This window comes from Sesamum indicum, linkage group LG11 (genome assembly GCF_000512975.1).
Source record: "Sesamum indicum cultivar Zhongzhi No. 13 linkage group LG11, S_indicum_v1.0, whole genome shotgun sequence".
Lineage (NCBI taxonomy): Eukaryota > Viridiplantae > Streptophyta > Magnoliopsida > Lamiales > Pedaliaceae > Sesamum > Sesamum indicum.
Genome location: NC_026155.1, coordinates 284,532 through 298,484, shown reverse-complemented (window position 1 = coordinate 298,484; position 13,953 = coordinate 284,532). Strand labels below are relative to the sequence as shown.

The window sequence follows — 13,953 nt, the reverse complement described above, 5'->3', positions numbered from 1 at the left end:
TTTACGACCAGAATGAATTCTGGTGCGGGCTCTGGATTGCGTCATTCTGTTATAGGAGATGGAAGTGGGAGTGGGAATAGGAATATGAATTCGATAGGTTCTTCAGGGAGTCAAGGTATTTATAATGCCGCTCCTGATCACGAGGTTGATTATGTGGAGAAATGTCCCAGAGGTCAATATGTCCGGGTATGTTTGGTTTTGCACTTGTCCTTTTGTGGAATTTTGGATGGTGGTACTTTGTTCTTCTTGTTTCTTTCATGGTTTCATGATCTTCTAGTAACTATTATTTCTTGATGATCTGATAATGTATGACATCATGTTTCATTCTGATTCTTATCATCTGAATCATACTTAGTTTTGAGACTGATTTTATTTGATTCCATTGTAGTTTTAGCTATCTATGTTATACCCTGAGATGATATTTCTAATCCACTTTGATTTAGAAGATGTTAGATATTCTGTAGAATCCCGACAGCTGCCGTGCTTGGAATCTAATGCATTTAACGCTTTTTTCTTTTTTTGCCCCCTTTTACAAGTTACAATGCTAGGATGTTGCTGCACGTTAATTCACTTGGCTTTATGCATTTGGTTTTCTTTTGCAGTACAATGAAGTCTTGGGCAAGGGCGCATTCAAGACTGTGTATGTATTCAACCCTTTTCCTCTTTTCCCCTTTTCTTTCTTTTCCATTTACCTGATCGCTGTAGGAACTGTGTTAAAAAGAAAAAGTAAATCATCTAAGTGGACTTTCTCATTTTATTTATTTATTCTAGCTACAAGGCATTTGATCAAGTTGATGGGATAGAAGTTGCATGGAATCGGGTGAAGATAGATGAGGTGTTGCAGTCACCTCAAGATTTGGAAAAATTGTACTCTGAGGTTCATCTTGTAAAACAACTGAAGCATGAAAATATCATCAAATTCTATGATTCATGGATTGATGAAAAGAAGAAAACTATTAACATGATCACAGAGCTTTTCACATCTGGGAGCCTGAGGCAGTGAGTATCTTCTGTTTATTCTCAAATTCTTTGTACAGAGATTATATCTTAATACTATAGTTTTGGCTTCTAGATATCGGAAAAAGCACAAAACTGTTGATATGAAGGCTATAAAGAATTGGGCACGGCAGATTCTCCGAGGTCTAGACTATCTTCATAGTCAAATCCCACCTGTCATTCATAGGGATCTCAAATGTGATAATATTCTTGTTAACGGAAATCAAGGAGAAGTAAAAATTGGGGACCTCGGATTGGCAACCATCCTGCAGCGGCCTACAGCAAAGAGTGTCATTGGTATAAAGTTGTTGAGTTTGTACTTCTCAAAATTAAAATGGATCATACGAGAAGTATTTATTCTTCTTGTGTTGTTTGATTAGGAACCCCAGAATTTATGGCTCCAGAGCTTTATGAGGAGGAATATAATGAACTGGTTGACATATATTCCTTTGGAATGTGCTTGTTGGAAATGGTGACTTTGGATTATCCTTATTCTGAATGCAAAAATCCAGCTCAAATTTTTAGGAAAGTTACTAAGGTATATTTGCGAGTGCTTCATTCTGGATCGGATTCTGTCAAAATTATGTGGTTGTCGTCTTATTTATACTTTGTGTGGCAGGGTTTGAAACCTGCTGCACTTGGCAAGGTGTCTTCTCCTGAAGTCAAAGAATTCATTGAGAAATGCTTGGCTCCAGCCTCTCAAAGGTTGTCTGCTAAGGAGCTTCTTAGAGACCCCTTTCTTCAATCTGAGCATTCAAAGTTACCTGTTGTTGATTTGTTACAAATACCTAATGAAGCACCTAGATTCTTAAGTACATTCATTTGTGGGCCTCATTCTATGGACATAGACCATGAATATAACCAGTCTCAGTGTCCAGACTCCAATTCTGGGAGTTCTTGTTCGTCAGTACTGGAAATTCAAAGAGTACATCTGAACAATGAATTTAGATTGAAGGGGAAGAAAAATGATGACAGCTCAATCTCATTAACCTTGCGCATCGCGGATCAGGGTGGTAAGTAAGCGAGTAGTGAGTTGGTATTGCTCTGTTGTTGCTGCAGCAAACTAGCATCCAATAATCGTCCTTTTAAAGTGCAGGTCGTGTTAGGAACATACACTTTCTATTTTACCTTGATTCAGACACCGCGCTTGCTGTTGCAGCTGAGATGGTTGAGCAGCTGGATTTAGCTGAACATGATGTAGCTTTCATTGCCGACTTTATCGATTTCTTAATTATGAGAATTTTGCCAAACTGGAAGCCTTCATCTTGTTGCCTCTCCAGCGCAGAGAGAAGAGCAAGTGGCCTAACCTTGATGCCAGATCAATGGGAGACACCCGTGGCAGGTAGTCCAGCTGAGTTAGTGGTCAAGCAAGATGATGCATGCGAGTTTCATATGGATCCTCGAATTTTTGTACCAGCTGTTAATGGCCATAATTTGTATGGGAATTCCAGTATTGCTTCTCCTCACGTTTCATTTGCTTTGTCTCCATGTTTCACAATAAATACAGGCAACAAGTTGTCACATGGATCAGCAACTTCTGAGGTCTTGGGTGAAGATTCTTTAAGAAGAAGTGTGATGTCTAAGGGTTCCAGTGCTGAAGCCTCTGAGAGGGACTTTAGGGATCTATATTGTGCTGAATGCAGATTGCGTGCAGTTGAAAGTGGCAATTTAGAATATCCTGCACATAGGGATCAGTTGGCAGAGAACTCTGACTTGGTTTTCTCTGATCAGGATACGTTTTCCAAAGGGAGCCCTTGTTCAACTTTGACTTTGCAAAGGAGAGATCCTGAGGCTGAGCTGAAGCTTGAGCTTGATGCAATTGAAGCACAATATCAGCAATGGTTTCAAGAACTTTTGAGGATGAAGCAGGATGCAATGGAGGAAACCAAGAAAAGGTGGATGGCGAAAGATAAAGTGGTTGTTCATTAACCGGTGGGTTATTTGCTTCTTATCTTCTTCCTGCCCATGTCCAAGTTTTTCGTTTTGTGGTTGAGGATGATCTCAGGACGGTTTTTCCTTGTTTAGGACTTTTATTCTATTTGTTTTGTTGTGATGGATCTTTGGAACCTTCCTTATTGGATGTGGCTTCCTTTGTAGAACTAATCATCTTTTTGGAGCCAGGGCAATGGATCTTGTATGAGAATGTACATAATAGTTGATTTCTGAATATATTTCTATTTCACCTGGTAGACAAACAACAAATTGTATTTCTTGTGCATGATCTTGGTACATGTATGTCATACTAGCCTCGCGTGTTTACATTTTGAAAATGTAAGAACCCCTGTATCATCTTCAGCCTGCATGCGAATCACCTGCAGGCTCAAGTCTAAGGATCGTGGCATCACAACTTATACAATATTTCTTTAATTTTGCTTTTTTTTTGGCAAGGTCTGACTAGTTCAAACACTGGCAGTATTATAATATATTATTCAGCAATTGGGTGTACAAGGCAAGTAGCTTTTGCACTTGTAGTGGTACTAGTTAAGTCTCATGCTGCATGCTGTGGGGAATATATTTTCCAATGTTGATGAAAAAGTAGTTGAAACCATTACCAATTCCTATCCCTATTGCCTATAAAGAAATCGCTTTTGTCAGCAGTGGTGCATTTTTTGTTATTGTTTACTATAACAAGTTCTTCTTGAGGGGTCGTCGGTTTTCAGGTGAATGGATATCCAAACGCAAGGCAAGGAGCTGGGGCCATTGAGTGTGACAATAATTGTTGAGAGCCAATACCCCTCCATTATAATTATATAAGCTTCTGCTTCAAAAGGGGGTGAGTACTTGATCAACCCTATCCTTTTCAAGACCCAATTTTTACTTGATTAACATCATGTCTTGTTTAGAATCATCACTCAATCTTCTATTTTAATTGTGTTGGCTCCAATAATCAAATGGTTTTCCTTTCATCATTTGTCCCGAGCTTTAATTTCCGTCTAATCTTTTCTTGCAAGAAAATTGCCATCTAAGTTTGGTTGACAAATAAAACTACTTCTTGTCTGGTTAGACGACATAGAACAGAAGCAGCTGAGGTTTCCCTATTCTCTTAACATTATTTTGGGAAAATGGGAGATTTGATCGGTCCAAGGTTGTACAGCTGCTATAAATGCAGAAACCCTGTTGCTCTTCATGATGATATCGTTTCAAAAGGATTTCAGGTGAAGCAATTCCTCCCATCTTCTTTTCTCCCTCAACTCAATTATCAGGGACTATGTCTCTGTTATTTTTTATTGAGTTACTCAACTGGTCATTTATTTCTTTTGAATCTAGCTTGTTTGATCAACAGAAAATTAGGACAGTAAATCGGCTCATCATTACTGAAAAAGGACACATAAAGGAACTGGAAACAATTTTGGAAAAGGAAGGGGATAAAAAAGGGTTCTTTTTTCAGGTTACTTTTACATGTGATGATCATGACGTTTGTCACTAACTTGTTGATCTCGATATTTTGATCAGTCGAAAAACGGTAGAGCCTTTCTATTTTCTCATGCACATAATGTCTTAACGGGTCCAAAGGAGGATCGGCAGCTGATGACCGGTTTGCACAGGGTGGCCGACATCCACTGTGTAGACTGCCGGGAGGTGTTGGGGTGGAAGTATGAGAAAGCGTACGAAGAGTCACAAAAGTACAAGGAAGGAAAAGTAGTGCTCGAAAAGTATAAAATTGTGAAAGAAAATTGGTAGCTACCTATCCAATGTTGAAAAGGGCAGGAGCCTATCTCTGTGTTAATTTGATAGCTGAAGTCCAGTTCTTGTGATGTACAAAAGAAACAAGTGATTGGTGGAGGAGAAAAAAGAATGTTTGGTAGCTTATAATCTCTGTGAAAAAGGAAATGTAATTGTAAAGATTTGAATTATGTAAATAAAAAAAAGTGTTGTGTGATGTCATAGAAAATTAATACAGTTGAAAGGAAAAGAAGAGGTGGGAGTGAGTGGAGATGAGCGGTCTCACTCATCTTTGCGGATACTATGATTAACAAGTCATTTGTGGTATATTAAACAGCGGCCGGCAGCCGGCAGCCCCTTGATTATTAGTTTCTGTTGTCCGAGGAGAAGAATTAATATGGATGAAGGGGGCAGAGACAGACAGAGACAGGCCTATAATTCTACAGAATTCTATATATTAAGGATGTCTGTCTTGAAAGAATGGGCTTTCTAAAATGATGCATGCAATGGGTATGGGTATGGGGGGTTTGGTTGTTATTCAAAGAGAATGGGGCAGCTCACTTCTGATCATTAATTTCCTTTCTAGACTTGTCATAGAGTTAACTCATCATCATTTGCAGAAACCCTATTTGGTGATGAATTGATGAATGGGTCTAAGGGCCATCAATTTCTTCATTAATTAATTAAACCCATAATCACAAATAAGTCTTATTGTTAATTGCATGCTATATGTGGACTTTGAACACTACATATATTAATTTAATTAAATAATATTGTGTTGTATGCAATGTATGTGTAAAGTGGTGTGTAGCTTCCATCAAAATATTATGGGAGAAAGACACATTTTCTTTCCTACTCATTTGTCCAAATAAACAATACAAATTAATGACCCTCCTTCCATTCTCTAAATTTTTGTTGAATTCAACTCATTAATAAAATTTTTAAGCATTTTTTCAAACTTTTAGTGGACTGGTTTTTGTTAATCCTAATTACACATCACTAGATAATTTTAAGTATATCTACGGAAAATTACCCAATAATTCATTGAATTATACTACAATTACACATACACCTATTAAAAAAATTCAAATCAAATTTTCATATTAACTATCAATTAATAAATTTTAAAAATTTACAAAATTTTGAAATTTAAACTTTTATATTGATTATTATTTATTATCTGCTATTTTTAGTTATAACTAAAATTAATGAATTGTAATTTAAAATATTTGTGTATTTTATATAAATTCTATTAAAACTGTTAGTTCATTATTTTAATATAATTTAGTAATAAATATATTTAATAAAATATTCTTTTCCCTTTTTCTCATAGGACAACACCAAAAAAAGGACTCATAGTAGCAGCCTAATGTCATTCATTTGCATTCTGTAGACCTTAGGCTCTATCTTCCTAAAATGGTGTCAGCTGGATTCCATTGTTCAAAAATCCAACTACTAACAATCCTATATTTTTCGCTATCTTAACAAAATCCCTTGTTATTGGCATATATTTTAGGGAATAACTCAAAAACTTGAATAGACATCATCTTCAGAAAATAGACATCTCAAGAATTTTAAAGATATCTCTACTTACCATAAAATCTCAAAATTTATTATAATAAATAGGGGTTCAGGTAAGGCAATAAGTAAATAAACTAGTTGCTCACACGTAGCAAGTGTTCACTCGATTTTCTCATTTTTATATTATCGAATAGTTTTTACTGTTTTACACATCTGAGTTGGTAATTTTTTATTTTGCATGTTAGCCCTATGATAATTTTAAAATTTCTTAGAAGATCTTTAAAAATTCTTGTGGTGCTGTTGGATTTTGATACGCATCATTAATTATTAAATTGGGTAATTTTATATAAGGTTCTATTTGTTTTTTTTTAAAAAAAATGATAAAATGGGATAGCTGTGCACATTTAAAATTTATTAAATAATATGAAGATTTTTATCTAAAATTTTGTAAAGATTAAACAGCATAATATTATAAAAATTAAAAATTGATATAGTTAATAAAACATGATATGAGACCATATTGCTTATCCCTAAATCATTACTTTGAGACCCCAGCTAAATTTTGGCAATTACAGCAACACTCCATAGGGCAAATCTGTCACACAAGGAAATGCATTTTCATTTTATTATTTTTTTTTATCAGTAAGGGGCAGTATTGATAGTTCACACTTTCAGACCACTTTTTTTTTTTTTGGTTGGAAAACAGTGACATGATGACTTGTATATTTATGAAAAAGTAAAATGATTCGTATAAGTATACTAAAAATTCAGAGAATATAAATATAATTATGTATTGGATGGTGCAAACTGGTTAGGGAGTACAAGAAGAAGGAAGCTTCGTAGAAGAATCATAAACTCCGACAAAATAAGCAAATTTCCTCACGAGTGACAAGTCATACTCTAATATCTGTCCAAACAAACCCACCCATACCCATGTCCCATATTTCTACCCCACGACGCACCTTCCTGGAAAATACCCCAAATTCCCGTGTAAAACGCCAATGGGAAATCAATCAAGCACTCCAAGAATGTAGTACCAAGACTTGGACAACTTGATACGCATTAAATACACAAGAACCAAATCCTGGCCGTCCAATTTTCATGGAATCACATAAATTTGACGATGGCACGTATGCGTTAGCCTCTCCATTCCATGGTCGGCATCACCAATCTATTCCCATAAAGGGCTATCACGTTTTTCTCTCCCTTTGAGATATACTACAGCTCTTCCTGATTCTTGAGATTTCACAAGGAAAAATGGAAACCAAAGTTGATGGCGGAGAATACCAAGACTTGTTGCCTGTGATGGCAGATAAGTTAGATGTCGATACCTTTGTTGCCGAACTCTGCAGTGGGTTCCGTCTTCTGGCAGATCCAGCTAAAGGGTTGATCACGTCCACAAGTCTGCAGAAGAACTGTGAGCTTTTAGGATTACAAGGGATGAGCGAAGAAGATGCAGAGGCTATGGTACGAGAAGGCGATCTAGACGGAGATGGGGCGCTCAACGAGACGGAGTTTTGCATTCTTATGGTCAGACTCAGTCCGGGGATGATGGAGGATGCTGAGACTTGGCTTGACAAGGCCATCCAAGGGGAGTTGCAGAGAGCCTCTTCTTGATTTTGTGTTTGTCATTTTTATTTGTGTAGATGATGCCTAAATTACTAACTACCTTATATCCTCTCTATGTTTCTATCATATAATTGGTGGAACGAATTAACTATGCAACCTGAGACGACAGTCGATTACTTTTAGAGATGTAAACCTGCAAAATGCATTTGATGTTCGTTTATTTACTACTTATAAACAGGTGGGCTCCCTGCTTTCAAGACATACTAGCAAATAGAGAGTGAACCATGCAGCAAACGTCCTGTTCCCCTCTATTGCTTTCAGTCGATTTTTCTTTTTCCATTGAATTTTTTCCTATGAATTTAACAGTTGTTGGCTTATCTTTTCTTCCACCCATATCCATTTCACTATGGGCAATTAGGATATCATGACAGAAAAAAATTGGTACCGCAACTACTTGTTGAATAAAATGGACCTAAATATAAAGTTGAAAATCTAAGCAACTTGGTTATATGTCTCACCCCACCACTTTTAGAAACCGGTCTGCTCACAAAGACGAGAGTAGGGAATCAAATAAGAAAACAAGAATGCACCTAGTCAACCAAGTGGTTGCCACCATCCCCAATAACTGGCAATAATAGTAAGGAAAAGAAACTAAAAATCCATCACAAAACCAACAGCTTATGCACAAGAGAAACTCCTCAAACACCAAGCCAATTACAAATAACCAGTACCTTGTCAACAAACCGACCAAATCTATTCCAATTACAAAGAAGATTGAACATTGGTGCCTATAAGTTTTTTCGTTGCAAGATTAATACACTCCATTCATAGACTGACTAGCACACCAAAGTACAGTATGGACTTCCATACGGACTCTCTCCATCAAGTTCTTGATCCGTGGACAGGTGACCTAACGCACAAGGAACACAGAAGCATGTAAACAATATGACCTCAAGTGCAATGGGAAGAAAGGACTACATATATTAGATGCTTTCTACATAGAGATGTCATCCTTATCAGGCACCGCTTAAACAAAATTTCTTCATTTTTTTAACATGCATGTCAATCAAAGAGAAAAGTTCGAATACCAGTTAACCAGAGAGCACGCAGAGGACGCATCTTATTTTCGATATCTGCCATATTCAGGACTCCTGGCCCTTGCATATGAAGGGCCGTTGTACCTATCATAAACTGGGCTTCTAGCCCGCCCATAATCAGGACTCATACGACTCCGGCGGTACCGAGGACTGGGTGACCTCCGGGGAGGACTCTCTCCACGCCTTCCATAATCTCTTCTTGGGCTATCATATCTTCCACCTCTCTCATCATCATCCCTCAGAGCATACTCGACAGAAACAACTCTGTCTAGTATCTTACTGCAATTGCGTAGGAATTTTATCAGGCCACTTATTAAGATGAGGTTAAAATGACTCTGAATACGACAGAAGATACATAAAAGGCAAGTTAATAATATTCATCACCTCATGTGGGTGCACTCCAAAGCTTTCGTGGCATCTTCCTGGGTCTCAAATTGCACAAATGCAAAATTCCGACGAATGCGTACATTAAGAACCTTCCCATATGGTTCAAAGTGCCTCTCTATATCACGTTCTCTCGTACGGACTGGGTCAAAATTTATCACAAAAAGGGTTTTAGTCGGTCTCTGGCTTGTTGCTCTTGCATCATGATGCCTTCCACGTTCACCCTAACAAGATGAAACCATGTAAAAGTTGTAAACAATTTAACTTCAAATAACTTGTTGAACAAAGAAAATTCTTATTTTTCCATTACTAAAAGAAGAGACGACTTAATCTCACTATTGTTAATGCTAGAACCAGACAGCCAGTAGAGAAGTCTTCACCCAAAGAAATTGATCAACTAAGGAGGCAACATACCTTGGCCCATTCAACTGACAATCTGCGCCTGTCATATCCAAATGGTAAGTTGTCAAGACCACGGATGGCATCTTCGGCATCGCGTTCATCCTCAAAATAAACGAAGGCAAATCCTGAGGTAAAAGAACAAGCATGAGAATGAGAGACAATAAAGAATAAGATCCCGCAGCACACCTCAATGGACAACTCATATTATTAGCTGGCAGGAAAAAAGAAACACAAAAGGAAAAACTACTTTGCCCTATGAAACAGTTAAATAAAGTACAACACCTGCAAACATGAGAAGGTTCTGATGAAAGAAAGGATGTAGAGGCCTTGCATGATGAACTAAAGAAAGATGAATAATGATGAAGGCAAAATATGGGTAGATCCATGGGGAGTCGAGTAGTCATTGCTAAGCATGGTTGACGAATTTCACAGCAGAGTTCAGTAAATGGAAGACATGGCATGATAGAACTCATTGATCGCCTTATGAATAGTGTGGTTGGCATTGCAGATGAACAGAAACATTGATCCCTTATCATTATTGTGGTGCATGGCATGATGAACTCATTTCCACCATTACTATTCTGGTGAGATGTCAACTCTATTCATTGAGGAAAGTGAAAGAGATGTAGAACAAATCCATCTGTGAGTAGAACTGTCAAGTAGATAGGTTGCCGTTTGCATTAGAGGTTTTTATTGCAGAGAAGATGGTAGTAGCTCATTTTCCTTTAGCAATAGAAGTTCCTGCGTGAAAACAAACACTTAAATATGGAGATCTTTGATAAAGATTGAAATTTCCTGCCATTTCCTTGCCAAGGATATGAGTTTTCTTTCAATTTCCCTGCCACTTATGTTTTATTCATGTCGTACACCAGCAGTAAGCTCACTTAAATAACTCATAATTCCTTAAGTCAATGCTACCACAAAAATATCCTCTGTATGGTAAGACGAGCAATAGTCAAAGTTCAACCTTCTATTCCAAACACAATGGGGCATGAATGCACATTTTTTTAAGTTAAAATTGATCAGCAGAAATGTGAGCATGCTATAACGGATAAGCAATCAAAGGACAACTCCAGTCATGTGTTAAATACAAAATGCATTACGAATAGCACAGGGACTCCAGGAAAAAGGGGGGAAGGAAAAGGTAGTAAATTTACAAGGCGCTATTAATTTCCCTTATGCTTGATTTCTCAGCTATAGACCAGGGGCTGTATTCTAGTGTATAAAAGAGAAGAAAAGGGAAAAACATGAAAAGATAAAATAAAATAAAGAAGAAAAAAGAGCTACAAATTTATATTTGCCGGAGTGAGGAGAACATTTTTCTTTGTGTTTCAATCACTAAATATCCATGACCCAAATCAAGAACACAGGAAACTAAAAGTTGTAAGGAAGAGAGCAAAACAGTTAACAGAAGTGCAAAATCAATATTTTGAAACATATATAAATATATCAATAGAAAAAAATGTTTTTGGAAGTTACCAGATTTCATGTCGATACGTTCGATTCTTCCATATTTGGAAAATAAGCGCTCCAAGTCCGATTGTCGAGTATCGTACTCAAAATTGCCGCAGAAAATGGGTCTCATATTCGCTCACAAATTTTACCTTGATAAACAAGCAAAGAACAATACAGAAATCATCAAAAACACAAAACTGAAAACTCTCGACAGAAAGGGGGGCAAGAATAATATACCGTGTAAAAAAATGAAGAACCCTAGCTTCGTGAATCGAATTTGAGGGTAAAAGCTTGCAGGAGCGGCAGCGGAGGATGGGTTCAGATTTCAGAATTGATTTGGAGAGTCGTGGACAATGGGCTTAAATCAATTGCATTGGTTAATGGGGATCCAAAGGGCTGGAGTTGTACTTTAGAAGACCTGAATAGGCCCATGGGCAGTAGTCTGATTGATTCCGGGAACCCTTTTGGGCTTATTGCATTTATCAGAGGCAGCTGCTGTAATGTCATTTCCACAACATATCTATATATAATAAAACAGAAATATTAAAGCTATCCACATAAGTGCTACGTATTTACAGATATGGACAACCTCAATGAGCTCTATTATGCCAAATAAAATATAATATATATTTTTAGATAATATAAAAATTATTATATTTCATCTTAAAGAGATCTTAGTAGTATTATCTAACAACGTTTTGGATAAAATAAAATAAATATTGGATTTATCTAAAACAATCTGACTAATATTATTTATGAAGTTTCTTTTAAATAAAGAATAAGAAATATTAATATTTGTACAAAATAAAAGTATTAATATTTATACAAAAGAATATAATATATATTTAGATAATATAAAAATTAATATATTTCATCTTAAAGAGATCTTAGTAGTATTATCTAACAACGTTTTGGATAAAAAATTATAAATATTGGATTTATCTAAAACAATCTGACTAATATTATTTATGAAGTTTCTTTTAAATAAAGAATAAGAAATATTAATATTTGTACAAAATAAAAGTATTAATATTTATACAAAAGAATATAATCAATATAAGCTGCGAAATAATGAATTTAAATTAATATGATAATGATAAAAAAATATTAAAAGATACAAAAATAAATTTGAATTTTATATTGTATTTCTAATCTATTAATCTGCACAAATTTATTATTATTTTGGATAAAATTCGAAAAGCACGAGAATATTTTAAAAAAGTTAATAAGTTAGTTATATTTTATTATTATATAGTGATAATATTTTATATGAAGCAATAATATTTGATAGTTAAGTGAGAAAAGATAAGTCACTTATATATCAAATATTAACTACTTTGTCATTTGAATTTAAAATAATTTAAAAGATAAGAAATTTGTATCATTATAAATAATGTATCTATAGAAACAAATCACAAAAATAAATTACAGAGCTGTAAATCTCTACCCAGCGTAGAGAATTCTCTCATTATTCATGTTCTTTGATTTTATTGATTGGATACGAACATGTACGTCATATTATTAATTTAATTTTATATGGTATTTTTCTTCCGCTTGATGATATAATGGAATTACTTTTTTATTCCTTGAGTTTTGTGATTTTATCAATTGTTATATATGTGATATTGTGATTTGTAGGAAAAGTACGACAAATTGCATGTATATGTAGCAATGCACTAAATTATTAAATAGCTGTTATTAGACATGTGCTAGTGATGGTCACTAGACTACCATCTAGAATATCCTTAAGTACTTGAGAAGAACTAAGGATTTCTTAATGTAGATGGTCATGGAGAGTTGATACTGAAATGGTATATCAATACCCACTTTCAATATGTTGTGGATGATGCTAAACTTGGTTATATATATTTGGGCTAAATCGAGGAGTTGTCAGTTATAAAAGTTCTAAATCATGACAACGATTCCATGAAATAGGCCAAATATGTTGCGGCGTATGAAGCTGCAAAGAAGGTTGTTTGGATGAAAATAACATCCAAAGGTTGGGTGTAATGCGTAGCATTGCTAAGACCGATTTACAAACCCAAACACAAATGTGCAGAGAATGGATGGCATTGCATCAATAAAGAATATAGCAGACCCGTGCTGACAAAGTCAGATTATAGATTACACATACTCAACATCTTGAGTAGATGGCATGAGCTTATGGGCAATTGGATTTTAGATCAAGTGAGAGATTGTAAGAATTGATGTCCGACAAACCAATTGTTGGCTCATTGTTATTACTTCTAAATGATCTTTCTCAATAAAATGCTAATACAATACTTGTAGCATTTGATTGAAACCTTTACATCATGATACTAAAAGGTTGGGTTGCGCATAGGAGGGTGACCATGGAATCAATCTCTATGGTTTCATCTATGTTCCAAGTTGATGAATCAGTTGAGATAGGGCATTGACCATGATTTCTTATAAAATTGCACTAAGTGATGCGTTCATATGATGAATGTCGCATTTCATAGACAACGCTGAATGATGTCTGTGTACTTTAGTGGGTGTTTAATAAGGATTTATCAAGTTCACTGAACCGACTCGCAGGATTTGTCAAATGAAAGTCAATAAGGCATGATCGATATAACTAGAACTCTTTGCCTGCGATAGTACAAGAATTAGTTCTTTGATTTGAGGAGTCACAATAGCCTTGTGTATAGGACGGTTGTATCTTGGTCATGGCTGATGTGGCTACATAAATACGTGGTTACCACAAAGCCCTGTAACAGTGCAATCAAAATGTGTATGGAGGTTGGACTGTTCCAAGAAAGGATCCATCTCCCATCATGAAATGATGGTGATCTCTTATATTTTCTATATTGTGTACTTTCCAAAATTCGGTGGCCACGGCTATCAA

At 35.7% G+C, this 13,953-nt stretch overlaps 4 protein-coding genes across 8 annotated transcripts in view; 3 read left to right on the top strand and 1 right to left on the bottom strand.

Annotated features, from left to right (window-relative positions):
• The window catches only part of LOC105173068 (serine/threonine-protein kinase WNK8-like), a gene marked incomplete in the record, with an annotated part of 3,981 nt that extends 654 nt beyond the window's left edge, over nucleotides 1-3,327 (top strand). The window contains 7 exon segments of the mRNA XM_020697935.1: nucleotides 1-186; nucleotides 603-640; nucleotides 772-999; nucleotides 1,073-1,293; nucleotides 1,377-1,534; nucleotides 1,616-2,009; nucleotides 2,093-3,327. Of these exon segments, the coding sequence (XP_020553594.1) occupies nucleotides 13-186; nucleotides 603-640; nucleotides 772-999; nucleotides 1,073-1,293; nucleotides 1,377-1,534; nucleotides 1,616-2,009; nucleotides 2,093-2,925 (2,046 nt within the window).
• Nucleotides 3,494-4,876, top strand: LOC105173067 (protein yippee-like At4g27745). Of its 3 annotated transcripts, none has more exons than XM_020697937.1 (3): nucleotides 3,494-3,769; nucleotides 4,001-4,151; nucleotides 4,450-4,876. In XM_020697937.1, exons 2-3 carry the CDS (start codon nucleotides 4,059-4,061, stop codon nucleotides 4,675-4,677), a joined length of 321 nt encoding a protein of 106 aa, XP_020553596.1. In that variant the 5' UTR covers nucleotides 3,494-3,769; nucleotides 4,001-4,058; the 3' UTR covers nucleotides 4,678-4,876. The 3 variants fall into 3 exon arrangements, with proteins under 3 accessions (XP_020553596.1, XP_020553595.1, XP_011093016.1); XM_020697936.1 differs by having other exon boundaries at nucleotides 3,495-3,769; nucleotides 3,948-4,151; XM_011094714.2 differs by lacking the exon at nucleotides 3,494-3,769 and having other exon boundaries at nucleotides 3,777-4,151.
• Nucleotides 7,190-8,008, top strand: LOC105173064 (calcium-binding protein KIC-like). The gene has a single exon (XM_011094711.2). It carries the CDS (start codon nucleotides 7,438-7,440, stop codon nucleotides 7,795-7,797), a length of 360 nt encoding a protein of 119 aa, XP_011093013.1. The 5' UTR covers nucleotides 7,190-7,437; the 3' UTR covers nucleotides 7,798-8,008.
• On the bottom strand, nucleotides 8,434-11,470 carry LOC105173065 (serine/arginine-rich splicing factor RS31). 3 transcript variants are annotated; one of them, XM_011094712.2, is made up of 6 exons: nucleotides 11,325-11,470; nucleotides 11,112-11,236; nucleotides 9,645-9,757; nucleotides 9,231-9,454; nucleotides 8,838-9,125; nucleotides 8,434-8,659 (listed from the first exon to the last, which is right to left on the bottom strand). In XM_011094712.2, exons 2-5 carry the CDS (start codon nucleotides 11,215-11,217, stop codon nucleotides 8,870-8,872), a joined length of 699 nt encoding a protein of 232 aa, XP_011093014.1. In that variant the 5' UTR covers nucleotides 11,218-11,236; nucleotides 11,325-11,470; the 3' UTR covers nucleotides 8,434-8,659; nucleotides 8,838-8,869. The 3 variants fall into 3 exon arrangements, with proteins under 3 accessions (XP_011093014.1, XP_011093015.1, XP_020553452.1); XM_011094713.2 differs by lacking the exon at nucleotides 11,325-11,470 and adding an exon at nucleotides 9,915-10,373 and having other exon boundaries at nucleotides 11,112-11,243; XM_020697793.1 differs by lacking the exon at nucleotides 11,325-11,470 and having other exon boundaries at nucleotides 11,112-11,317.

What these genes read in the sequence shown, in the direction of transcription:
- LOC105173067 (XM_020697937.1), top strand. Translation starts at nt 4,059, where the DNA reads ATGGGAGATTTGATCGGTCCAAGGTTGTACAGCTGCTATAAATGCAGA. An exon ending in TCGTTTCAAAAGGATTTCAG is followed by an intron (nt 4,152 to 4,449) that starts GTGAAGCAATTC and finishes TATTTTGATCAG; the next exon opens with TCGAAAAACGGTAGAGCCTT.
- LOC105173064 (XM_011094711.2), top strand. Translation starts at nt 7,438, where the DNA reads ATGGAAACCAAAGTTGATGGCGGAGAATACCAAGACTTGTTGCCTGTG.
- LOC105173065 (XM_011094712.2), bottom strand. Translation starts at nt 11,217, where the DNA reads ATGAGACCCATTTTCTGCGGCAATTTTGAGTACGATACTCGACAATCG. An exon ending in ACGTATCGACATGAAATCTG is followed by an intron (nt 9,758 to 11,111) that starts GTAACTTCCAAA and finishes CTTTTACCTCAG; the next exon opens with GATTTGCCTTCGTTTATTTT. An exon ending in TTGGAGTGCACCCACATGAG is followed by an intron (nt 9,126 to 9,230) that starts GTGATGAATATT and finishes ACGCAATTGCAG; the next exon opens with TAAGATACTAGACAGAGTTG.